General features: G+C 38.7%; 1 protein-coding gene across 3 annotated transcripts; it reads right to left on the bottom strand.

The window, feature by feature from the left end:
* Positions 1–117: 117 nt before the first annotated feature.
* CYLD (CYLD lysine 63 deubiquitinase) lies at positions 118–26737 on the bottom strand. 3 transcript variants are annotated; one of them, XM_032750489.3, is made up of 18 exons: positions 26567–26737; positions 25950–26075; positions 21895–22555; positions 20373–20675; positions 19393–19498; positions 18262–18357; positions 17025–17141; positions 15152–15531; positions 13566–13731; positions 12595–12736; positions 11994–12116; positions 10614–10705; positions 9460–9526; positions 7923–8055; positions 7409–7517; positions 6312–6430; positions 5489–5705; positions 118–4192 (listed from the first exon to the last, which is right to left on the bottom strand). In XM_032750489.3, the coding sequence occupies exons 3-18, from the start codon at positions 22399–22401 to the stop codon at positions 4008–4010; spliced, it is 2862 nt and encodes a 953-aa protein (XP_032606380.2). In that variant the 5' UTR covers positions 22402–22555; positions 25950–26075; positions 26567–26737; the 3' UTR covers positions 118–4007. The 3 variants fall into 3 exon arrangements, with proteins under 3 accessions (XP_032606380.2, XP_032606381.2, XP_041574436.1); XM_032750490.3 differs by having other exon boundaries at positions 20508–20675; XM_041718502.2 differs by lacking the exon at positions 25950–26075.
* Between the last annotated feature and the right edge of the window lie 251 nt (positions 26738–26988).

Raw genomic sequence — 26988 nt, 5'->3', positions numbered from 1 at the left:
AATGTATAAACATAAAACTGCCTGTAAGTATACAAAACATCTGGCTCGTTCACCTTGTCCTCATGCTTTTTCATGACACTCCCACATTTCCAAGCCCCAAAGAAATGAATAGAGCCATAAGAATAATATTTTTAATTAATATTAATACAGAAAGAGCACATAGTACATTCCTTTCCAGCAGCAGCTCATTCAGTCCTACCATTGGAAAAAAAATAAATTAAGGCTAGTTGAGGGCAACCTGATCCAATGGTTTGTTTCCCTTGTGCCTTCTTGGAGACAGCCTTGTAAGCTTAAGAGACAACTTGTGCACTAAACATGGGATGTTTATTTAGCAAAACATCAAGAACAGATAAAAACATGCTTTGTTACAGTGGTAAAAATACAGAGCTTTGAAGCTGCTTTTTCCACCAGCTCCGCTGGGAAACCACACCAGTCTGGTATGCAGCAGGTGGTGCCTTGGTATCGTACGGAACTGGCCATTGTCAGGGATCATGGTGACCACGCTCAGCTACTCAGTGGAGTGTAAAGTGCACGAGAAAAATAAGTGCATTGAAATGAACCATTTATGATCAAAAGCAATTGTTACACACAGTACTTGCTTAAAATGGGACTCTCACAGGCTGTTCAGTACAACACAGTACTACAGTTTTCAAGAGCACAGAATCAGTATCACGTATTAGAAAGACCTTTACTGAACATAGATATTTTTGTATTTTTTTCCTCCAATTATCTCCCCCGCCCCATGACAAGCCTTCTGACGTATCTTACTGTGGGTTTGGTTGGGGCTTTCTTGAAGGATTTGCTTTGCTTGAGTAACTCTGTAAGGCATCACCTTTAGCTAATACCTCCTCTTTACCCTCTACGTTCAAAATAACCAAGGATTTAGTGGCACAGTGATTTGTTCCATTTTGAACCCCTAGTTCTAAAAATATCTAGCAGAGCAGGCAAGTTGTATGGGATGAAAGTTTTTTCCCCAGTTACAAAAGTTTGCCCTACAAAACTTTACATTTTTACAGGCTGTCAGGAACCATGTTGTCGATGTATTTTCCTACTCACAGGTTAAGGCCATTGTTAGCAGTACTTATGAGCCAAACCATGAAGAATGATCTAAGTGCTATTCATCTGGGGGGACATTCACCATATTAAAAACAAAAAGGAGAGCGAGATAAAAGAATTGATTGGGAGGTTTCCAAATGCATTAAACAACATAAATATTGGGTGCTTAGTCACTGGACTCTTTGGGCATTACAGTTAACAGCAGTAGATGCTTAGAATGAAAGCTTCAAAATAGCTTATTCAAATCTCCTACAAATATATGCTGAAGGCTAAAAAACACACAGAAACCCCACCTTTTTTACCCTTGCATATAAGTTATTTTACAAGTTTCCTTTCACAGTGAAATCACTTTACTGCTTGTATACTTGTTTCTGAGAAAGGATATAAAATTGGGGTTGTTTCTGTAACATTTCATTTACATTGCCAGATCACCTCCAATGCAGTGCAATACAGAACACAGCAATACATTTTAGATTAAAAGAAGACTCCTTGATTGCCAAAACTAATTTTTTTTTTGCATGCTGTAGAAGATATCTCTGCCCTCTGAAGTGGGCAACAAACTAACCATGTAATCATACAGTGCTTGCAAAACTATTTACCATTTTGCAATAATCTAAAGTAAAAACGGCAGGCTGTAAAGCACTGCCTGCCTTTCCAAACACAGTATTTGTCACCAGGAAGCGTACACAGTAAAGAATATTCCCTATGTGTCCCACAGGAAGAGTCTATACTTCTTTTCCTTTTCCACTGAAAGGCCAGAAGTTTGGAGGCAAGAAGCCAGGCTCATTTACACCCATGTGTATTAATTCACTTCTGCTAATCGAGTATATATCCTGAAAAGCTGAATACTTTCCAGCTGTATGAAAGAGTGGATATTTTGCTACAAGATCATTCACCTAGGAAACTTGAATATGGTTGCCAATTCTAATTCTCTCCTCTGGCCATAGTAGGTCCAAGCCTGTTCTCCAAGCTCAGGCAGGAAGAGGTAACTATACATAATGAGGCTGGGAGGGGGTGGAAAGATGACACCAGTGGAAGACATCAAATTAATGCACCAGGAAAGCCAAAAATAAATCTAGGGCTAGGGAAGAGAAAGAATCCAGACATTCAGATTGGTCTCCTGGGTGCAGGTTTGTGCTTGGGCCTGCTCCTTGTTCAAAGGGGTCACTGCTTGGACCTCCAGGTTGGGACACAACGGGCCTGGTTATAGAATCCATCACCTAAAATCTCACCAAATTTTTTCAGGAAAGAGGTCAAGAGCTCTGTACTGAAACAAAAGGGAATTTTGCCAAGGAGCACAGACTGGTTAAATAAGGCAAGGGAATGTGAAAGCCAGGAGACTCTTCCAGGCCAAAGCAAGGGTGAAACTTCTAATAACCTTGTTGCTCTTGAGAGTGAAAGGTTAAAGCACACTTCATGCAAAGGCTAAGGAACAGATCAATCCCCTCAGCACCCCCTGCTTCTCACAGATTAGCCCTTCAAGCAGTTTTCAAACCTCTCTACTACCCTCTATGGTAGAGTGCATCCCAAAGAGAGATTCTAGGTTTTCCAAGAAAAACAAAATAACCACACTTTCTACAGTAAGGGATCTGTCTCCACTGCCTTTAAAACAGTGACTTTTTCAATGTGGCTTTTCCTTTGTTACATTTTGTTATCTCTTCCCTTCTATAGACATGATCCCAAAAAGGAAGCTTCCATATAAAACAGTTCAAGAGTTGAAAATGTACAGTTCATATAGATGCAATTTGTACGACCAGATGTTGCTGTATATATAGAGTTGCATGTTTGCTAGTAGTGTAGACAGAAGTATCTAAAAGGCAACTAAAACAACAGCATGTCATTGCAAACAGGAAACAACAGACTTCAAAGTATAGTACTTTACATAAACACAGGTTTTGCAGCTTTTCAAGTTAGTTTTCATCAGGTACTTGGTATACAGTAGAACTCTGATCTACCTTTATTTAGAGTTTCATCTTTCCAGGCAGAGATTTTTAATATTCTCTTTTTAATATTACTAATCCTGAAATGAAGAGTCAGATGTGTAACATTCCCAGGCAGTAGCTTAATGCACTGTAGAAAATTCAGTTTTATTTACCAAGGACTATAATTCACTTCAGTAACATTCCCTGAGGCAATCCACAATTTTATTGTTTTGTCCTGGAATAATTTGTGTACAGTTGCTGTTCTGTTCCAGACTGCTTCGTTTCTTTAAAAATAGACACTTAGAAAAAGACATTTGTTAACTTTCATTGCTAATTTTATATTTTAGCAATTATGCTTCCCCTTAATACCCTCTTCTTTTCCTCTCTTTCCCCTCCAAAAGTTGCAAGTTAACAACACAGCAACTCTGTGTGCTTGATTTTTGCAAGACAGGGATTCAGATCTTTAAATTAATGTTAATTTTTGGAACTGAAAATAATGTAGTAGATAAGAGGATGTAATATGCAATCACTAGTCTAAAATTTATCTTATACAAACTGAAGTTATTCTCTATTTTAGAGAGAATCTATGGTGCTAAAAAGATCAAGAATGAGGAGACAGGGTGGGGGTAGAGAAACACATAAGAATCATCATCCCCATCCATAGAAATGCACTGAGCTAGAATACTGTATCCTTACATTCCCAACGGACTAAGGAGATGTCTCCTGATATAATTCCACCTTGAACATTTAAAAAGCCTGTGTACCATCAATGCACTTAAAGCTTTTAAGTTTTAGTAACTTAACTTTGTTTATAAAACAAACACACACAAGCACACTTCCTAGAGTGCAAAATGCTTAAATACTTCAGTGAAAGAACTCCATACGTAGTTTTTGGAACAGTAAATCCTCCTGATGTCAGAGTCAACTTCTTCCATTGCCAGCAACGGTTGCATTGAACTACCCAAAATTGCAGCAAACCCAAGAATGGGTGACTCTGTACTGTCTCCTCAGTTCTGCAGAGATCCTGGTTCATTTGTATAAACTCATTGTTGGACTTTGATACATGCACATGTAAGCATCACAAAGCAGTCTTCGTGCACAACCTTGGATTTTCCTGGAATCCAGTGAGTGCAATTCTTCTAGAGACATCTTCAGGTATTCACCAACTTCTGGACACGGGGTAACTTGTGGAATGTTAAAGCCGTTTTGACCTCCTTTTAAACCATTAAGAAAGAAGGAGAAACAGATTAGGAGAATATCTACATATATCTGCTTGTCATAATATACTTTCATTATGACAGCATCACCAGTTCTTGAAAACACCTAAAAAAGTTAAATATGCCACACTGGACTGCTGCTGGGTAAACACCTATGAGAAGTGTATTGTTCAAGAAATCACTGTTCGAATCAGAATATCCTGTAGTGTTTACCAGCAAACCACACCCACACAAACACCACAAAAAACCAGGGAGAACCTTGGGTTTTCATTAACTCTAAAAATTCTGTGTGACTTTAGGAAAGTGACCTGAATACATAAACCACCTCACATGCACTGAATTTGTTAATAACATGACAACTGGTAAGAGCTGATGAATTTACAAACCGTGCCTGTACCAGCATTCCATGTGATCTAAATTCCTGAAATAAAGTGGTTCTTTACAAACATCATATGTATTTCAAGCACTCTGAAATGAAGCTTGATTGTCTTTTGGCTGTCATAAGAAAGTAACTTTACTTCTGTAGCAGTTTCATTTTTAACAAGAGGCAAGACTCCTCTCCCTGCCAACTCACACTGCAACAGAGGGGTTCAAGAATACTTCATGTAAAAACTCTTACTATGTGTCTGACACTTCATCTATTACTGTTTTTCTTAGGCACCAGAATTAGAGTCCACATTTAAACAGGATCTGCCTAAAAAGCAGCATCTAAGAAAACATTTGTTTTACTGACATTTGTGCTATTACAGGGTAACAATTTTCCAGTGATAACTCTAAAGGGATTCAAAGGAATAGCAGAGATGTTGTAATGTGACTACTCCCTTTATTCTAAAGGCAGCTACTATAAGTCATTTAAGAAAAAGTAATAAAAATATTTGTTGATATATATTTTAATAGTAATATAATAAAAATATTTGTTGATAATTTGTTAAATTATGCTGATAAACATGTACATCAAATATAAATGGAAAGTATATTCCTGCAGTTGATTATATAATTGTCTATGCCTAATTTGCAAAGCATAGAGAAATGTACAGGGAGTCCTACTAGGAAACTTCTGCATTTACTTCTGTACCATCTGATTACTAAGGTATCCAACTGAGGTGAAATTCAGAATACACAAATCAGCAGCTGCCATGAAATCAATGCGCTAAGGTAAGGCTGAGCCAAGATCAGTATCCCAGTATGGAGTACATCAAGTTAAACTATACTAATAACCCAAAACTTTAGGAAATGGTCGCTGAAATCTAAACTACACATACAAGAACGTAAGAAAGAGTGAAGAGAGGTTACCATCCCGATCTGCCATGCTGTCGAAGAAGAGCCAGGCCGAGTCGTCCCTGCCGTACTTGACGAAGGCCACGTAGTGGCTGGTCTCGATGCACAGCACTGCAAACAGCTCCATCTTCTGCGAGGGGATGCAGCCGTGCCGCCAGTCCCAGTCTGGCAGGTCCTTCGGAAGTGACAACGGATTGAATTTATGACTCTGTCTCTTGGGATGAAGATGAACCTACAATTGAAGTGATATTTCAGAAAAGAAAAAACACCCTGTAAGATTATTTGTTTCTGTGGCAGACAAAGCTAAAAAGGACATTACTGCTGAACAGAAGATTAATGGTGTTAGAGAAGGCACTGCAATAACAGCAGCTGACTAAACGTTTCTTCTGTTTTTTCCCCACTAGTGTAGTTCAATATTGCCCAGAAAATTCAAATCTAAGGTTAGAAGGGAGGTCAGGTTTGATGCAACTGTTTTCTACTATGCTCAGATTTGAAAACAAGCCATGACTGACGTCTTCATGTAATTGCCAAACAGCAAAACATAGCATTTTTGTCATGAATTTATCAACTCTAACAAGGCAGCATGAACATAAAATTAGATTTAAAACACATGGTTACTACTTCTCCACTGTGTCCAGTCCTGGATTTGGCAGTTGCCATGCTGATAAAATGCATTGCAGGAGTTCCTGATCTGACACCAAAGGAGACACTTTACTTGATGGGTGGCAGCTACACTGGCACTAGTGAAGTCTCACTATGTTCTTCTGCCTTTCTTTCAATTGCCACAGCATTAACCATTCGGGTAAAACCCATGCGAATACCAAAACCAAGCACTTACCTGTGTATTGCATGTTTTGCAGAATTGCTTGATTTTGCCAGCAGAAATATCAGTGTCTTCGTAACACTCCCTGCACTCGTACATAGCGAGCCCTCTGCAGATACGGCACTGCCTGGGAGCTGCAGTGGCAACAAAGGTATTAGTCTCCAGGCTGGGGAAGCTTTGATTTTTAACAAAAGGAATATGAAAATGAAGGAGAACTATTACTTTAAATGGAGAATGACACTACATTTAAAAAAAGTTAACATGAGATTGCTAATCAAAGAGAAATGTGCCACTCTATATAATAAATGCTCTTTGGTGCAATGTGAATTAAGAGAAAAACATATACATTGGTAAGTGGCAAAACAAGATTATAAAAATCAAGTGTATGAAGAAGCAAAAACAGGCTTTTAAATCATGTTAGCTCTGTCTCATCATAGTGGTCTTAGCTCCTACATCTGTCAACACAGGCAGAAAAAAAAAAAAGAAAAAAAAGCATAAGCTGATGGCCAAGACGGTGGGAGGAAAGGCCATAGCAACTTCAGAGATTATTGTTCTAAGGAGTTTTGGCAGTTTTAATAATTCTCATCTTAAATTTAGAATCAGGTGTCCTTCCTTAGGATAATGCAATGAAAAATTCAGTGGATGACCAGTGTCAGAAACTTAGGTCACAAAAAGAAGAGATGTAATCATGGCTAAAAGAAGGACAACCACAATATATGACATGTGCACATCCTCATCTCAGGCTCCCTTCTAGTCTAATGAACAGCCATATTAATGAACTACTTTGCTCCTAATAACTTGATTTTAAAAACAGTCCTGAAATAAGTTCAGTTGTACAGGTACTTAAGACTTAAATAAACAAAAAAAGAAGTTGTATTCTATATATTCTTCTGAATTTGAGCTTCTAAATGACATGAGGGGGAAAAAAAGCCTTCTACCCAGTAAATTTCATTTCTCCTCAGCCTGAGCACCCCCCACTATCTTGGTAAATATCTAAGAGAAAAAAACCCCAACAAACCCACCCAAACAACCAGGAATACTTTCACTATCAGGACTACTTAGTCACTCTCAGCAATTATCTTTCATTATACAGTGCAATGTTATATACTTACTGTCTTCAAGTAAGTCTGTTATATTTAATTCCAAGGATGGAAAAATTTTATTGAACATTTTGAAGTCTTTTCCAAACCGGGGCATCTGGATAATCAGGCAAGAGGGTGCCTAAGTAAAATGCCAGAATAGCATGTAATGAACTTGAGATAAATTGAGATAATTATCTAACTTTGTAGACATTCTTCTAATGCTATAAATACATCCATGTCTGTTAAACTCACAGCCCACTGACAGAGGTATCTCAAAGTATTAGTCCTTAAAACAACTCCATGGCAGCAGCTAAGAAGTTTTCTTTTAGTAATTCTTCATCTAAATCACTTTGATCTGTTCAACCAAAGAACCCATCTCATTAAGTGAACCTTAAAATGTTTTTGCTATGTAGGCATCCTGACACAATATTCCCATTTCCAAGATGCCTGCATGTTTTTGCACCAAATCCTACTTTTCTCCCGCTGCCGCATGGACAGATATTTAGGAATGATCACTTCTAACAAGGCAACAGCTGTCACCAACCTCTGCAAACTTCAAGTTGCTGTTGATGAATGACCACTCCAGTAACTGCTGAATTGTTGGGACTCCAACTTTCTCATTTTTGTCCATAAAAATCTGATAGAAGTAACAGTCTTGTACTTTCTGACCTGCTGATCTAAAAACAGTTTTAAAGAAAAAACAAAAAACAGATTCTGAAGCTCTACTGTAATGATGACTGTATCTTCTAGGAAAATAACACCTACATGAAAATAATCAACAAGACATCCTCTCTACATTGAAATATATTGTGCTTTAAAAAAAAACCAACCAAACAACAAAGCCTGACAAAGCCCAGCCCCCTGCCCCCAACAACAAAGTGCCAGGCAGTCAAGTATTAAGTTTGAATTAATTATGGAAAAATTTAAAGAAACAAAATCAGGGTGAGTTTCAGAGCATGTTTTAAAAACATATACCTATGCATGGCTAAACTACCAACTAAGCATCTGCATCAAAAACTCCAAGAGAATAAAGCAGCTTTCATTGGAGAGACAATTAGGAGTTTCAGGAATAAAATAACAAATGAAACAAAACTAATTATCTTCAGTATGATGGGTTTCATGAAACATTTCCTCTAAATCAGGGCGATATTTACACTGCTTCCTGCAGTTGAAGCCTCACCCAGATGGCTAATGCTGCTAGACTTGCTCTACAGTTAGCAGAGAACTCTCCAAAAGGATAATCCAAATTCAAGGCTGTCCAGCTGTAATTGTTAAGACTCCTTCCACACCTAAGCCAGCAGATTACCACATAAACTACCAATGCAAGCCATAGGAAGCAGTCTGGAGAAACTTCTTTATACTCACCAAAAGGAAAAAAAAAAGGAAAAACCCCTTTCCATTACACACATTCCTACCACAAACCAATTATCCCCTTCAAAAAACAAGAGCCACAAAACCACAACATATCTTGTATAGCTGGGAAGAGGGACACAGTATTAAGCTACCAATTTAAGTATGTTTTGAGGTCAGATGTCCAAAACATAGTCAAGTATCAAGTACCAATGTTTTCAGATAGTGTTTCTGTTAAATAAATGGAACTGATATATTTGGGAAGAGATCTTCAGGTGAGCAATTCGATTTCCTCTGGAAGTACAAAAGAAAGGATATCAAATATGGTGCTCAGGTTGAAGAAATAGGTTTTCCTACTATAGAGAAAAAACACACAGGACTGACTAGCGTCCAACAGCAAAAGAAAACCATTACATTGGAGCTGTTTCATCTCACCATCAAAAGTTCCTGGGAACTTTCATCAAATTTGCTATAAACTGTAACTAACTCCCATCCCAGCAGCATTTAAGCCAATGTTGCTTTTTAGAGTATTCAGGTGTTGAGAGGATTCTAAAAGCATGATACTCAGTGTTACCACTACTAAGAAGAAAGGAGACTTCTGAATTGCCCTTGAGGAGTTCAGGTATGTGCACAAACTTTGCTGCTGAAAGCTGAATGGTGGAAGGTAAGTTTTGCTCTGTGTACAGCACAGATACAACGAAGCCCTTGAAGGCCAAAGAAATAAGATTCACCTTATTTTCAACAGTGGCTCAACTCTTAGAATATGGTGAAATAAAATATTCAAAAATTCTTCTGGATCTGGAGGCAGGAGAGAAAAAAGGTTTTGTTAGTATGCAAAACCAGATACATTATTCAAGACTCATTGAAAGTGAACGTTTTCAAGATTTTCATAGGAAAAACACAACAGTTAATTTTTACAGCTTTATTACCCCAATAAGATTATGACAAGCTATGAATAGTTTAATGACAATCCTCCATTTATTCTTTTAGTGTTAAATGGCCCTAATAAAAGATACAGGCTCAACAGGGTAACAAAGCTTTCCAGTAAAGTTAAAAAAGATGCTCTGAATTTCAGAGGAATCATTTAGCACCACACAAGTTTTCCAGGAGAAATAAAACCTTTCAAAAGGAAACGGTGAATCTGCAGAGAGCCAGTGAGGAGCAGTGACAGTAACATAAAACCCAAGTCCCAAGTTCATCCAAATTAGAGACCTAGTTCTCTAACCAAGAATGCAGCCAACAGCACTTTCCAGAGGGCTGTTCTCCCCCACCACAGTTTGCTGGTATATTTCTCTCCCTGCCACTAAATGCAGTCAATACTGGTTCCAACATGCAGTATTTACAAAGAAAGTAGTTTTCTCTTGAATAAAAGCAAAACAGTTACATAATACAATGCTAATTAATCAATATTTACAGCAGAAAATCAAAAAGTTGGGAACTGATTTTTCTAACATGATTTGAACATTTTATTTCTTAAAATACTACATAACCATTGTAACAATTAAATGTTGTAGTGAAGAAGTTTATGCCTCAGGGGTCAAAGTGACAATCTGAAAGAGGACAAACACCCCAGCCATATCAGTCTTCTCCACTAACTGCTGGAAGGGAGTTCCAGGGACACAGGAAGGCACTAAAAGAAATCCAGGCAGTGGAAGACTCCAGAAATTGTTCAGCTGGGGTTCCTTACAAATTGTTGAGCTGGGATTCCAAGGAAGCAGAAAAGACCTTTCTAGCAGCCAATGGTCACTCAGATGTGTGCTTGAGACACTACTGCCACAGGAAAGTATTTGGTGTTTTTTTCTGCTGTAATTATGTATCAAGGTTCCTCAGTTCCTTCTTATTAGATTCTTCTAAGTCTCAAAGAAAAGAAAACCTCCCCCATTACCTTTTTCCTCCGAAGTGAATCCTGATGCAGCCTCAACTTTTTCAAGTATTTTCCTCAGTTTCATTATTTTGGTAGCACATACATATCCATATCTACGATAAATGGGTTTAATAAGCTATTATCTAGTTTTTGATCAAATCAGAGAAGTAAAAAAAGTCAAAACCAATCACTTAAAAACTGAAATACAGGTTCTCAAGTCCTTCCTTAATTGCATACAGTATTTCTTCAAAACTACATACTGATTTCTCATATTTAATCTGACTCCGAGTTTTCTTAATGTAGCATAAATTTAATGCAGTGCTCAATGTTCTTTTACAACTTTTAAAAACAGTTTTAATTATCAACGTACCAGGATAACTATTTTCGGATTTGTCAGTTAATTACTTTTGATTTGTTTTCATTCTAATTTGCACAGCTTAACACATAATTTCAGAATGTCACATAATAACAGCACTGTGGGAGTTGTTAACAAAAAAAAATATTTCAACATTTGAGAAAAAAAGACACAGAGCTGTACTGCTGACCTAAGAAGCTGAGACTTTGAGCATTCAATCTTTTCCCCTAAAGCTTTTAAGCATGATCAAAGGAAAGTAAGACATTCAGCCACCTCAGGCACCTGAGATTTCTGCTACTCAGTGTGCATCCTGCTATCCTACCTGTTCCACAGACCCTGGAACACACCAGGCCAAGCACACACTCCTTGACAAGAACAGGACTTCAGGGGCCAACATTTTAATTTATCAAAATAAAAACTTTGTCAGAAATTGTTCACTGACAGCCCATAGAATTTTGGAACGACAACTATATTATTCACATGTTTTTAAAAAATTAAGCTTAAGAACAACAACTTTTCATGGAGATTTTTGTTGCAGCTCCTTTGGTTATTGTGCCTGAAAAATTATAAAGGTCATATTAAGTTCTTTTAATAAAAGCTTTTGGCCACTTGCAGACCACATGTAAAAAGTAATGAAACTTCTAAAGTCCTGCTAAATCTATCAAATTGTGAAACTCCATATAAGATAACCTAAATCATTTTCTTGCCAAGTACAATAGCATTAAAAACATGTAAAGATGAATGCTGTGAACAAACACAACGTGTGTTTATCAATACTTTAGTATTCACACTTGTACAATTTTTACAATAGCTTCGTGCTGATCCATTTGCAAGTAAGAAAGTAGTGAAAATATTTCTCACCAAACAATGACTAACTCTTTCCAGTTATCACTGATTAAATTTGCTATGAAGAAAAAGTAAAAATACTCTAAAAAATACACTGAGTAGCAGCAGATAGCCAAACTTCTCAGATTTGCAGAAGGAATGCAAACACTGAGGATGTCCCTAATTCATGTTACACTAGAGACCAGTTTTTGTCTACTTACATTCTCAGAGGATTCACAATCTCTGTCCGCAGCAGCTCCTGAGTCTCACTATAATACTCTACATCATTCATTTCTTTAGGTCTGAGTAGCACAGTGTCCAAAACAGAGCTAAAAGAAAACAGGCTACAAAGAAAAAAGGAAAAAGAAGGTTGTTTTGACCATTCCGATACCTGAGCAACATAAGACAAACCCTCAAAAAGAGGCAATTATGGACAGGGGACACAGCTGCACTAAATAGCAAAGTCCACTCCAACCCAGTATCCTTTCTGCAGCAAAGTACAGAATCAGTTGCCCAGCAGGATTCTGCAAAGAAGCTGCAAGAGGCATTTCCCTCCCTCCCTCCCTCCACCCCCTGGCCTGTGTTCTCCCTATCCTTCAACCATTTACAAACCAGGGACTCCCTCCACCTGAACAAGCACAGCCATAAGGGCCAGCCCAGTTTGGACACGACCAGCACTTCACTGCTCACACTGGGAGAGCACAGGGACCGCAGCACAGGACACTGGGAGTGCACAGGAATACACACACACAGCCACTCAAGCAAAGAACTCATGTTCTCCATTTCCACCAAGGGATGCCACTATACAAATTATGAACTTACCAGAATAAGGTGGAGTCTAAGTAACAGGAGTTGTAATGACCCTGGATACCTTTCTTCTTTCCAATCATTGTCTCTAAACCTTCTTTTTCCATTTTTGGAGGAGTGTTTTCTTCTACCACTTCACTTAAGTAACCTCCAAAGGCTGAAATTTTTTTTTCAAAAAACACTTTAAAGCCTCATATTTTATTCCCCTTGAGATTTTCCTAGTAACATTCTATATATAGCTAAGTTGCTTCCTTAGTGTAAGCATTCCTTCTCTGGACTAGAATAGCATTTTATTATAGCTCAGACTCACTGTCTTCCAGACAGGGAACAAGGCCTTACATTCCACACTAGAGTGTTTCAGAAAGCTTGAAGCACTGAATTAATTTTATCCACAGGAATTAAGTAATTAAGTTCTTTTTTCATTACAAATGCCCAGTTCCCACTATCTTACAAGTATCAGACACTTTTCTTTGCTGTTGTCCCAGACAATACAATGTGACCCAAGAAATCTAAAATACTTGAAGTTACGGAAACAAAGAAGTTTTTCACCACTACCTTCCATCATAAAAATACATGCATTTCTTTGTTAATATTTATAGACATTCAAATAAGTTGATGTTATAGATTATAGAAAAATAACTGCCTTTATTTCTGTTAATGCAATCATACAGTGCTAGAGTTAAAAATACTATTTCCCACAAGATAGTTTTACAATTTCTAAAGTAAGAAGTGTACAGCATAAAAACTTCCTATAATTTTATGACATTCCTTTAAATATATGAACATTTTCATGTTTTAAAGCATAAAAGAATAATTAAGAATCACTGTATTCTGTACAGCCTGATCTGCTATTTATTAATCTCAATTAAGTAATACCTGTGCAGATTTCCAAGTGCTCAATAAAAGAAGTTACTGCAGGAATGAATGAAAGCAAAGCCCTGGCCAGTTCCCAGCTGATAAACAAGAAATAAGCAGAAGGTCAGTACCTAGAGAGTTGCAGCGCTCGATCTGGTTGGAAACAGGCTGGAGCGAGGCAAACCTGGAATCCGGCCTGCAGCTTTTGAGTTTAACAAAAAGAGCTTTCTTTGGAGCACACGTGAAGTATCGAGTTCCTTTAAATGTCCCGTCCGTGCAGCCTGCACATTCATCTTCCTGAAAATTGAAGTGAGAATTCAGTTTTTCTTATTTCTACAATTCTGCAGTAGGATATTTGATAAAGTATCTACCCATAAGTCACCCTTCTGTTACTCTGAAGCATGATACACACTTGCTTCTGCAATTCAGTATCCACAGCCTCAACTGAGCTGTTGTTTGACTGGATTGAGAAAATTAAGACTTGCATGTTTCTTTCTTTCTTCATGCTTAAACTTTCACTACATCCAAAATAAAACAAAAATTCCACCAGAAGCAGCATGGGGAAGGTAGGAGGAAAGACTGTGTACTTAACTTGGTCCAGATTCTTTCTGTAGTTAGAAAGAGCACTTGTTACCACTTTATTAAAATCATTGAGCATGGGGTAGTATGAATAATTTCAGTGTGATTTGGCTGCACAAGAAAAACGCCTTATTCAAAACACAGAAAGTGTACATCAAGGAGAGACAACACAAGCTAGGACTGAACACCAACAAGCTGTTATCTTTGAGAAAAGGATTTAAGGTACATTGGCTGCTTACTAACAATAGCTAGGCTTTAATGCAGAAATGCACAAGTGGCACCCAGGTTAATGCATGACAACCCAAGGAGCAGGCTCAGAATGCCTGTGGTAAGTCATGGCTTCAATTTCACCCACAACACCCACAAGGATCAGAACTTCTTTGTAACAGCTGGAATTCCAGTCAAATTCTCACATACTTTGCTTGTGTTTTACATAATTTTACACTACTTTATGTAATATTTTATTGAATATTGTCCCAAAATAAAGAACCCCACCTTCCTAACCATGTACACATTAATTTAACCAATACCCCATCACAACCTTGGCAGCAGCTGCCACAGAGGTGATGTCAGTACACAACAGCAATTCATGTTTGAAGCAACTGTGGGTTTTTTTTTTTACAAAGGGCCCACAGAAACACATAAAGCACATGGCTGTCAAATCAACAATATCACTACTGTCAATTATCAAAACCAGCCTTACAGCTCTGACAGTCATCACACTGCCTGTTTGCTGATATGCAAACAACAAACAAACAATTATATTCAACAAAGACTACTACAGCTAGAGAATTTTATGTAAATTTCCACTTAAAGGAGCTTTAGATTTCATGTTTCAGTTACAGTCTCCATAATGTAAGCAAACACTAAAGACACTCCTCTAAAGCAAGGAATTGATCAGTCCTACAAAATCCTTTGCCCACTGTGACACAAACACATCCCAGAGCCTACTAAGAGGGTAAGGTATAAGGCAGCCATAAAAGTCAGAGCTTATCAAAGAACTTAGCACTAAGGAAATCACTTGGCAACCTGTCTGGGCAAATCCCCCAGACTGGCTGCTTTTGCAGTGTATACAGGCACCAGCTCTGAGAAACAAAACTAGTAATTAACATTAATGAGAGCTAGAATTTATATTTACCAGTTCCAGTCCTGCTAATACTTCATTTACTCCAGGGGGCTGGCCAATCCAGCGGATTACTCCATAGAAAGGAGGATTTTCTTTAACTTCAGCCAAGGAACCTGCTTCAAGACCATGTGAGTTTCCAATTGGGCTTGCTGTTGATGGACTCTCCTGGGTAGCTGTAGTATTCACATCACCCATGACAGACTGAACAGATAAAGAGAGAGGACTATGTCCAATAGTACCATTAGTACTTGTTGTTTTTGTCAAGCTAAAGGGGAGGGAGTGAAATCTGTTTTCTGTAGACACAGAATTTGTTAAAGGTGGCTGCAGTGGTGGTGAAGAATGCCCAAATCCAGGAGATGAATCAGTAAGTGACTTTGAAGGGTCTTCAGCAGCTGTTAAAATCAAAACCAAGATGTTAGTAAGTGTTGGGGTTTTTTTCCCTTGTATTAAAAAAGAAAAGATTTGGTTCTCAAACCAGCAACATCGGATGTAACAGGTGGGAAGCACTAACAGCTGGGGACATTTAGGAAGACTTTTGTCACTTGGCAACACTGGAGACACAGAACTGACTGAGAAGACACTGCTGCAGTCCCACCACTTTTACCACAGCAACAAAAATTAACAGCACAGAGAAAGATGTTAGAAACTACAGGAAGATTTGGATTTAAATCTTTTCATCATCACATGAGGCTTCTTCTTTGAACATGAGTTAAGAGCCCCAAGGATTATGACTGTAGGGGGCAAAACTAGGAGCTCACTGGTCATTGTGGCTGAGGAAATCATTTGGTTCACAGCTTATAAAGGCATAAATAATTGCTTGCAGATCTGATTTGCAAATGGAGAAGTCCTTATTTCACTGACTCTATCACAACATACTTTGGCTCTAAAACAGATAATCTATCAGTGTCTATAAAGTATCAAGGACTTAAACATGCCATTAGCAATGCAGTGCCAGATAAAAGAGATCACAACTACATGGAACAGCACAAGCACTCTGTGTCTTCTCTCATCTCTCTACATAGTCATAGAATACCCTGAGCTGGAAGGGTCTCTAGTACACAATTGGTATTTGCAGAACAAAAGCCTCTCCATCTTCACCATGCTGTTTCATTAAATGAAGTTAATGTCTTAGAAACATCAAAAAAAAAAAAAGACATCTGTTACAGAACTAAAAACAATTTTAACCCATTTTCTCTTGTGGTTGAAAGAATTCAGAGGCTACTGCTGCTACAGGTTTCTGGAGTACCTTAACAGTTTAGTATTTACCCCTTCAGTCGTTAGGCCAGTTTGCCACACGTTTTTTTTAGGAAAAAAAATATAGGTTTGGAAGCAAATCAAGATATATTGATCCTTCAAGTATGTGCATTTATACTTTAAAAACAAAAAGAGAGATTTTACAGAAATAACTTTTTAAAAAAACAGAAAAACCTCTCATATACTTAGATAATTTCCCTGCTCCCACTTCCAGACTGATTAGCTGACATGGCAGAATATTACAGTTCCCTTGGATCTGTAACACAGCTACAAAGACAGGCAAAATACAATTACTGTGTACACTCAGCTACAAGGAATACTTCATGTCTTCCATCCCAGGCTCAGCTTTTATTTTTCCTGTGAGACATGCATTCCCACAGAGCTGCACATGAATTGCCAAGAACAAAATCTCCTACATGCAGGAGAAAACCACAGGTCACACCAAGACAGAGTACATTTTCACAGGGATTTCAAGATGCTTTTTATATGTACTACGTATTCCACTATGCCAACACAGTCCAACTGTTTTACATTTAATCTCATCCTTGTTTTATTTAAAGAACATAATAAACTCTAGTTTTATTTTGTGGGTTTTTAAAATAAATATATAAAAACTATCCTCCCTCTTTACCTTCATCAATATACCATGGGGATTTTGTTTTTGTTTGAGGCTGAGAGTCAACTGATGAGCCATTTAATGTGTAGAACACTTCAGATCTGCTTCTATTTCCAGGTTCAGAGGTAGATCCTGGAAAACAACATATTTTATTGAAGAGATTAATCTCTGTTTACAAAAGGCCACCTACACTCTTATTTCTTAGTATAAATTTGTTACTACACTTTCAAGAAGACACAATGCCTTTCCACAAAGGAGCAAACAAAGGCTAACACAGTTCTAAGCTCACAACAAGGTAGAAGTCTGCACCAAACCAGCACACACTCTGAGCTGAAATCTCAAGTCACTGCCTGAAAAGAAGGCAGAAAATACCTCTCAAAAACAAATTTTTCACGACTATAAATTATGGATATAAGAAGGTATTTGCAATACAGTTGGTTTTAAAGTACCAAAATTTCACAGTAGGCAAATAAATTACTGATCAGTTCCAAATTTATAACTTGTGTCAACATATAATCACAGTTACTACAGTGAAGATCATCTCTGCCAGCATCCAGTGCCAGGTAAATGACAAATTACAGAATATACTGTCATTAGTATTTTACTACCCAATGTAGCCACTAGTAAAATCAAAAGACACTGAATTTTGATTTCTGCCTTAAAATTTTTTTTTTAAATTATAAATTGCTTCTCTTTCAATTTTATTTTTTTTTTTTCCCAGGAGGGTTTTCAGACTTGAACAAAAACAAAGTCAAGGACGTTTATATTTTGGGAATTCAATTCTGGTTTTGAATCACAGCAAAATTAATACCATCACTATTAAGTAGATCTGCTCCTGAGCTAAAAATTTTGAAGTTACTAGTTCTGCAAAACAATATATATAAACACACAGCACACTTCCAGAGAAACAGAATGTAGCCCTGACTTGGTAGTACTAGACAACTAGGTAATATGGTCCAGAATTTTTGCTGTACTTCAAACGTTTTTTCATGAAAATGAAGGCAGTTTGGGCAATGTTAATTTAAACTGTCCACCATCTCTATAATGATTAAATTCATACTAATACTCCAGAGAAATTTAACTTTTAAGTACAGTTGGACTCAGTGATCCCAAGGGCTTCTGCCAACCTTGATTCTGTGAACCTGACACATAACTGAAATAATACATTAACTGATAGAAAAGACAATACTTTTTTCAAGCAACAAAATTTTGTAATATTACAAAAGTAAAGAAAATCCCTTCCCATACTTACCTATAGCCTTTGGCTTACTATGATTGAACAAGCCTTTGTCACCACTTCTTGAGGTATAGGCAAGCTTGGGAGGTCTCCTGTCCTGTGACACCGTCTCTGAGACATGGCACATGAAGATAGTATTAGCTTCCCTTTGCTATGTTTCCACTGTGTTACACAAAGCTCACCTCAAAACATAACTGAACAAAGCTCTGCCATCACAAGCTTTAACACTGAGCAGAAGAAAGCCTTGTTTGGCACATGAACAACATTTTATGTGTATACAATCTGCTTTTATCACATCACCAATTGCTTACTGCAAAGTCTACCATTCCTTCTCGAATACATCAAATAGGTTGTATTCACATCCTTTAACATAGGTATATGTTTCCATTATATATGGAAACAGATACAAGAAGTTTTTTTTCTACAAACACATCTATAATAAATGCTCTTTTCAAAAAATGGAAACGTTCCTGTGAATTCTCCAGAGAAGAGCAGAAAATTCATGCAAAAACATGCATATCAACTAAACGAGCAAGTAGGAGGCAGATATAAGAAAAGTCAGTCAAACTGAAGCGTGAGAGCAACAATTAGACTACAGACTCATTAGAACCTGCCTAGAGATAGTGCTCAAATGAAAGCCTCATAAAAACTTTTCTTTCTTCAGAAAAAGAATCAGGGACCTGTAGTTGTTACAAGTTAACACTACTCAGTGAATTACTGCAGCAAATTTTTCCAGTCTTGATAGGCATTTCCATGTATTTATTCCCAGAATGCATATATAATCCTGTCAACACCCTTCAAACACAGAAAGAACAGCTTTCTGATCAAGATATTTGAAACTGAACAACAGACCATAGAAAAGATTCCCACTACAGACACTCACATATTCATGAAGATTACACACTGCATAGTATTGTAAATACTATACAATTTGACAGGAATTTTGTTCAGTATTAAAGCTTTTCTACTAGTGAGACTGTAACCAAAAGGAGGGCAATACTGAAGAGAAATATAACAGAGAAGGTAAGTCAAGTGAATTTAGGAAATTATTTCTGCAGTATTGTTTTAATCATGTAAGTGCGCCTAGGTGGAGGATGTCCTAGATGTTATCAAAGTCTGCCTTCTGGTTAAGAAAGCAGGGCATACCTGGAATAACATCATTGATATGCAAAAGAAGTGTACTTTCAACACTTGCAAAACTGCACAGCTGTATTCCATTATATCTTCCATCCCAGTTTCCAATCGGATTATCCTAAAAATAGAAAAACACATTACATGTATCCCAAAAGAAGATTTACATCATACTGAGTACAGACATGCATCTTTAAGAATATAAAAAGTAGGGAAATAAAACATTTGACAACATCTACTTTTTCCTGTAACTAATTTTGTATTTAGAATAGCCAAACACTACAGTCTTTAAAGGCAAAAGCTTAAAACATTATCGCTTGAGAAACAGCTCCTACTTTAACAAGCATTTTTCTTCTAAAAAACATTATTGATGAACAAGCTAGAGCAATTCCATTGCATTTTTAGGAAACAGGTAATGCAATCAAGAAAATGGAAGCATCTAACCTACAAAACCAGAATAATCTTAAACTATGAAAAATTTTAAAGCTGTTCATTTTTAAAAATTCATGTTGCTAGAAATAATTTTTCATTACAAGCTTCACATTTTCTTGAAAGATCAACTTTTGTCCTTGAAACCCACACTTTTAAGGTAGAACAAAGCCAAACAAAACAGTTACATGAAAAAAAAAAAGCTTCTAAAAATGGCTAAAAAAAGAAAAAGACATCCAGCCTACTTTTTAACAGGCAGAACAAAGCCAGTCTCACAAGACAAACACTTGACTCCATAACTGACACCTAACATAGCAAGTAGCTCAGTGGAGGCTCCTCAGAGTAAGCAGAGTATTTCACCTGAACTGTTTAGCATCAAATATGACACCATTTACCTGATGCCAAAAACAATTACCACCAAGGGCATCTTTGAACACAGTGTTTATTTCCCATTTTAGGTCAGCCTCCGCTGAAGTAGCTTGTGGATAATGTTTCTTCTTCTACGTGCATGTCATTCACTAGCTAACACACATGCAGAAGTTATTGAAGTCAGATTATTTTCTTACCATGTCCACTCCAACAACGTATCCTAAACTTTCGTTTCCTGGTAAGACATCACAGAATATAACTGTGCCATACTCTATACTCTCTCCTATCTTCAGAGAAACCCTGGAGTTGATCTCCAGAGGAGGAAGTTCTACCTGCATTGCGTCAACTGGAGCTGCATAGTCACTTTCCAGTTCATTGTCATCATCTTCCACCAGCTCCAGTTTGTCCAAAGCAACAAAAACCCCACAATCCTCATCACATCTGAAAAGCTGCTTGCCTTGGTACTGTCCATCAGTAAAGCCCTGACCACGACCTTCTTCCTAAGTATTGGAGGAGGAAGAGAAAGGAAAAAAAGAGATAAAAAACCCAAATAATTGGTTTTTTGTAAAAAACAGACTTCTAAAAAAGCAGTAACATAATCCATAATAAAGTGTTTTGGATAAATTGCACTAAAAACTTGCCTGATGCACTACCATTATTTAGAGAATTCTGTTGTCAGAATCTGTGGCAAATAGACAAACTATCTGTCTTCAGGGAATAAAGAGCAAGATGTCACTAGATTAGAGAGTAGCTGCGGGCAGAAGCCTTTACACTCAGAGAAGCATGTTTTCTTCAGGTGCAAATTTTACTTCAATCATCAAATGTCTGCCATATCAAGACAAAACTACTTCATACTAGACATAATGCTAAGCATTCAAAAATTCCACTTAAATGCCATATAAAGCGAGATGATTTTCAGAAACACTTGGGCCTCATATTCCCTGAGGTTCTCAGTGGGAATTACAAAGAGTTCAAGAAAAGTTTAAAGAGTACTTTGAAAAATATACTTCTACAACAAGAGAAGAACTCTCCTGAACCTAATTCTTCAATAGCTTATGGCTGGCATTAATTTTGCAGAAATATCTCACAAGGAGAACAGAACAGATACATTCTCTATTTTAACTAGTTGCCATTGGACTTCTAGGGATCTACAAACACAGCAGCCCTAAAGTCCAATCCTGCATTTACAGACCATATCCTGACACAGGCAAACAAAGCACTCAACAGAAATCTGAGAGTCAGATAGTCACCATGAGAGGGCTGTAAATATTTTTGCCCAGAGAAGTTGTGGATGCCCCATCCATGACAGTGCTCAAGGCCAGGATGGATAGATGGAGCTCTGGGGAACCTGGTCTAGTGGAAGGTGTCCCTGACCTAACAAGGGATTCAGGACTAGAGGATATTTAAGGTCTTTTCCAAGCCAAACCATTCCACGATTCTGTGAATTACATTCTTCTGGGCTAGAGGACTCAGAGTATGTTCAAGTCTTTCTGCCAGCCCATGCACACCAAGCCTCATTTAACATGGAGATTACAAGACTGATGTGATATGGCACGTTCACATAAAAGTATTTATGAGAACACTGAAGATAATGGATTTTAGGAGTAATAGGCTTCTAGGAAAAAAAAAAAAAAAATTAGGACTTCCTCTTTATCCTGAAGGCATATTTAACTCACCTCATAAAGTATATCTGATACCACCCCTTAGCAAGTAACTTACCAGCAACTCTACTCCAAAGTATATCCCTGTTAGGGACCTTTCTTGCATTAAGGGTCCCCTGAAGCGAACAACTCCAGGATATTTCTCATCCCCTGATCTCAGTTGTACTCTAACAGGTGAGCCAATATCTATCTGGACTCCTTTAGCTAACCTGCTTTTGCTCTTAAACAAACTGTATCTTTCCTCACAGTTAGTAATAGCCAGAAGCAACTCAGCTAGTTTTTCATTTATTTCTATAACATCCTTCTCATCCACAAACAAGACTGCATGAGGTTGTTCCAGAATCTTTAATCCAATCTGTAGTTTCTTGCCTTTACATGGAATATTTCTGGAGTGTGCCACAGAAGAACGGTCTTGAAAAAACTGCCCAATGCTACCTTTGGGCACTTTCAAGAGCTTTTGAGTCTGCTTGTCTATGACACTGCATTCTTGGAGAAGCAAGTAAAAGATCCGCTCTTCCCAATAGGATGAACTTGCTTTTTCTTGACTCCATAAGCCTGAATTCATTGTGATTAAAACTTTGAAAGCTGAACAGGAGTCTTCAAGAAAAATAAGCTCTTGATTTATGTGCAGTGATCTTTCCAAATTCTACTGGAGGGTCCAATCTTTGTGAAACAATGCAATATTCATTTTGCAAAGAAACACATTCAGAGCAGGAAGCCTAGAATAAAAAGAAAAAAAAAAGACAAAATTGAATTGGGTAAGCACAGCTAGCCTTAAGTAAAACATAAAACAATTTAAATCTGTGACCAGACTCATTCCTCATAGAGATCAGAGTTCAGCAAAATGCTGAACTACAGTCCCAGAACAGCCACTGTACTGCTGATCATGGGCAGACCCGTTTAACCATTTCTGCACCTTACTGCAGTGCATTTGATTTCCTTCTTTACTTCCTTGAAAGAAAAGGGTTGTGGAAAACATGTAATGAAATGCAGAAAACAAAGAAAACACACATAAGTGAAAGCAAAAAGAAAACCTAAGCCCAAATGAACATAAATAAACAACCTGCTCTAATTTACAAACAATATTTTAATGAAACTTTCCGCTATAAAGCTCTTTTCCCATGCTTAGTGACTACTTATTTCTGACAAAGTGTACTGCATCTGTCATTCTGCATAACATTTTGATTTAGTGAAGCAGAAAATTGTGTTGACAAAATAGAGCAGCACAAAATGGGAACTTTAATAACTTGTAACAGCCATTTCTTTAATAGAAATGGGCAGTTCCAGTAATATACAATATATGAAAACCAAATTGTGTGGGCATTGCAACATGCAGTTCTCATAAAAAATGGAGGCTCTTATTTTTATCATTCTAGAAAGATAATTCACTTCAACAAAGCAAGAAATACATCATGGTTATTAAAATACCATGGAGCAACCACCTTAGTTAAATATCATCTTTATAACTGCAGTTCACAACCAATAAAGTGAAAAAAAACAATTTGAAAATACTTCTTTGAGTGGGTCTACAGTTTTGATCACAGTGGATACATGAAGAAAGATCTGCAGTACCTTAGCAAGACTTTTTCTTCTAAAGATGACAGCAAAGGGCAGTGTACAAGTTCAGAATGAATTGTCATGTAAATGTTCCTGTTCCCAATCTGTGATGCCATAGTTTAATTCAGTTAAAGGACAATCTCAATGACTATTTATAGCCAAAGGCAAATAATCTTTGTCCTTGTGCCTAGGTATCCTATGGCTCCACAACTTTTCTCTGATGGCATTCAAATAGCACAAAATCTATTGCTATTTCTCCTACCCTGTTTGAACCCAGTTTCAGAAGCTATTGGAAAGCAATGAAATCCAGCAGTCCTGTAATTATTTCCCTCATCTTTTTAAACAAGAATATTTAACAAAACCCTTTCCCCAAAGAAAAGTAGTAACTACAGACAACCTGAAACTTGGGCAGAGCCTCATCTTTCAGTCCCTAGGAACTCACAGACTGCTGTGCTGCCTTGGTGAGGCTCTTGTACCATGCACAGATGTGACACGTGGGTGTCAGTGTCACCACCACAGCCCCACACTGCTGCAGCAGCTCACAGCAGCTCTGTGCCTGAAGGAGTTTCCACCTGCCAGGTAAGTAACTCCGGAGGGGCAGGATCCAGGCAGGTCCAGACCTCACTGAACCAAAGTCTCACAGACCATCCATGGGTTTCCAAGTTAAAAAATATTTTTCCTCACTTTCCTCTGATACACATAAATGGACTCTAATGTTTGTTAATGATTAACAAAAAAAGTGGTGTGAGCATGGGACTCAAATAGTTTATGTGGAAACTGATAAAGAACACAGCACGATTCCTCCCTTCCTGCCCCATATGGAAACATGATTAAATGACTACTAGTTTTTATAAAGTCTACTCAGATAGTAAAATAAGAGTTGGATACAAGTTCTGAGCAATTTTCTCCCTTTACTTTTTTCACACAATGGGAATAAACCCCAACTGTCTTGTTTTGCATAGCTCCATTTTATGTTCTCAAAAACATTTATGCTCTTTCAAGAGCTGACACACTTCACTTTCCCTTTTTTTGAGCCATTCCACGAAGTTTCTCAATCTCCAGTAGACTGCAAACAATCAGGGGATCCTGATTTTTCCTACATCATTTACAGAAATAATTAATTTTAATTTTAGTAAGTATGAATGGAAATAATATATTAAAAGAGAAAGTCTGTCCAACAGCATAAAAACATTAATTGATTTTTAAAAATAAGATTTATCATATTTATTTTTAATAAGTATATCTTGTTTGCAAGTCCATTGCTTCAACAATAAAATCTTCACGTTTAATAGTAAAGAATTCAGTCTGAAAACTTATCAACAGCTGCATTTAGATTATGTAATAACTTTATGTGGTGTGTGGTTAGTCTTTCAAAGCCTTAATCACCCACAGAAATGTTACTAAACTCCCTGGCTATAGTACCAAAAGGCTTTCCTTTATTAAAGAGTTTCTTATCACTATATAAAAATGCCTTCCTTTAAAAACTTATCTACAACCACTGTCCATACAGCTTCAAAAGCCAAATACTCCTCTTTTAAAAGAATACAAGTGATAAATTAGTATTTTAAGAGTACAGAAAAGCTTGTTAAAAGGACATTAAATGTTGGCAATGTATCAAAAATACATTTACATACACCACCAATTTTAGGATTATTCTTACAGCCACTTCCCATGGAATTCTGTGAGTAAAGAAAAATCTTTGCTGATCAAGCAGCACAGTCGTAGCAGACTATGACCAGAACAAACTATTAGACCACTGTATGATTAACCTGGGAACCAAGCAGCTTAGTCCTTTCCACAAAGTCACCCCACACAACACAGCAGCAGCTACAAGACTTGTGCAAACCCAAGCGCACTTGACCACCAACAGGAACAATTAAAGTGTCAGAGCCTGTTCAGCTGCACCCTTCTAGTCCATCCACTACCCGAATTTTTTCATGCTCAAAAGACTTCAGGAAAAACAGGCAAAACACAATTATGACTGCAACACTACATACTTCAGAAGCAAAAGACATTTTAAAATCCGTCAGGGGTAGGCCATAAGCTACCTAACTTCAAAGCTTCCCTAATTTCCTTTATTCCTCAGTTATGAGTCACTGCTGTCACTACAGAGACATCTCATCAGAATAACAGTTTGCGCTGAAATTCAAGAACTCTGTTTCTACCCTGCAGGAGCCTTAGATGAACTATATTAAGATGTTTAAACCAGCTATCAGGTTTCAGAATGAACACACGTCTGTGGCTCTGAATCAGAGTATAAAATAAAAAGGCTAAAATAAACTGTACGGTTTCTTAAAAAAACTGACACTTTAATACCAAAAATAATTAAACCAGCTGAGATGCAAAGTTCTGTTCTTCAACAGCCCAAAACGAATTTTCATGGGAAGGTTAAAACTAGGAGCAAGGAAATTCAGTTGCAGCTCAGCGTACAGAATTACACGTCGGCTATACAAGCTATGAGTGGAAGAAATAGAAACTGTTTCTCAAAACATCGGTGGAAACACTGTAACACAAGGATGTTCATACTGGTAGCATGATTCTTAAAAGAAAATGCACCTGCAGCTGTGTTCGGCGTCATAAATCTGATACAAATAATCCCCGTGAGAGGCAGAAGAGGAATCATTCCCAAAGGCCAGAATGCTGTGGCGTTAGTAGATTTACCAAGACACCTCGCGGCCAGTCCTGCCCAAAAAATGAAATATATGTGCTCAGGTTCCGAAATGATACCGAATATTGTATTTCACTGGTTTTCTCACAGAGTGTTTCACGGCAAGGCACGTCCGTGCGACCCGCTGGGCTCCGTGCAAGGCTCAGCTGCGGAGGACAATGATCCTTCCCCCCGCCCAAACCTGAGCATCACCTCCGCTCCCCGGGCGGCTCCGCGCAGGACGGGGAAGGAAAGTCCCGAAACACTTCAGGAGCGGCCAAGGCTGCTCGGGGGGCGAGGCTGAAACGCGGAAAGGCCCAGCAGGGCCCGCCAGGAACGGAGCCACCGCCACCCCGGCCTAGCGCGGCCCCGCCGCTGGGCCCGGCTCCCCCACACCGCAGCGGCGGCGGCACCGCCCGCGGCCCCGGCCGGAGCGCGGCCTGAGCCGGTGGCCGCGCCGGCCGCGCCCCTGCCCGACGGCGCCGAGCGACTCCCGCGGCCGCGCCCGGCGCCGCTCGCTCCTCACCTCCTCCCGCCCGGCCCGGCCCGGGCTCCCGCCCGCCCGCGGGTCCGTCCCGGCGCCCTCACGGGCCCGACGCGCCGGCCCGGCCCGCTCCGCTCTGCCCCATCGCCGCCGCGCAGCGAGCGCCGCACACCCGCTCCTGCTGCCGCGGCGGGCCCGCCCCCTCGGCCCTCCGCCGCGCCCGCAGCCAATCACAGCGCGCCGGCGCCACCGCTGCGCAGCGCTATTGGCCACAAGCGCCGCCAGTCACCAGCGGATTCGGGGGTTTCCAGCGCATCGCGCTTGTCTGAGCCGCAGGGAGGGCGTGGGTGGCGGAACACGCCCCCTAGAGGCCGCTGATTGGTCGCGTGGGGCAAGGGGGCGGGACTTCTTGCACAGCGGAGGCGCTGATTGGATGGCGCGCGCGTGCCCCCAGCGGCGGGGCG

This window comes from Taeniopygia guttata, chromosome 11 (genome assembly GCF_048771995.1).
Source record: "Taeniopygia guttata chromosome 11, bTaeGut7.mat, whole genome shotgun sequence".
Lineage (NCBI taxonomy): Eukaryota > Metazoa > Chordata > Aves > Passeriformes > Estrildidae > Taeniopygia > Taeniopygia guttata.
This window is presented reverse-complemented; position numbering and strand designations above follow the sequence as displayed.

Bases quoted from the DNA above. Each gene is read 5' to 3' on its own strand.
- CYLD (XM_032750489.3), bottom strand. From the start codon at position 22,401: ATGAATTCAGGCTTATGGAGTCAAGAAAAAGCAAGTTCATCCTATTGG. The intron at 20,676-21,894 runs GTAAGTTACTTG...TCCAATACTTAG, and splicing joins ACTTTGGAGTAGAGTTGCTG to GAAGAAGGTCGTGGTCAGGG. The intron at 5,706-6,311 runs GTAAGTGCTTGG...CTTCAATTGTAG, and splicing joins GCAAAACATGCAATACACAG to GTTCATCTTCATCCCAAGAG.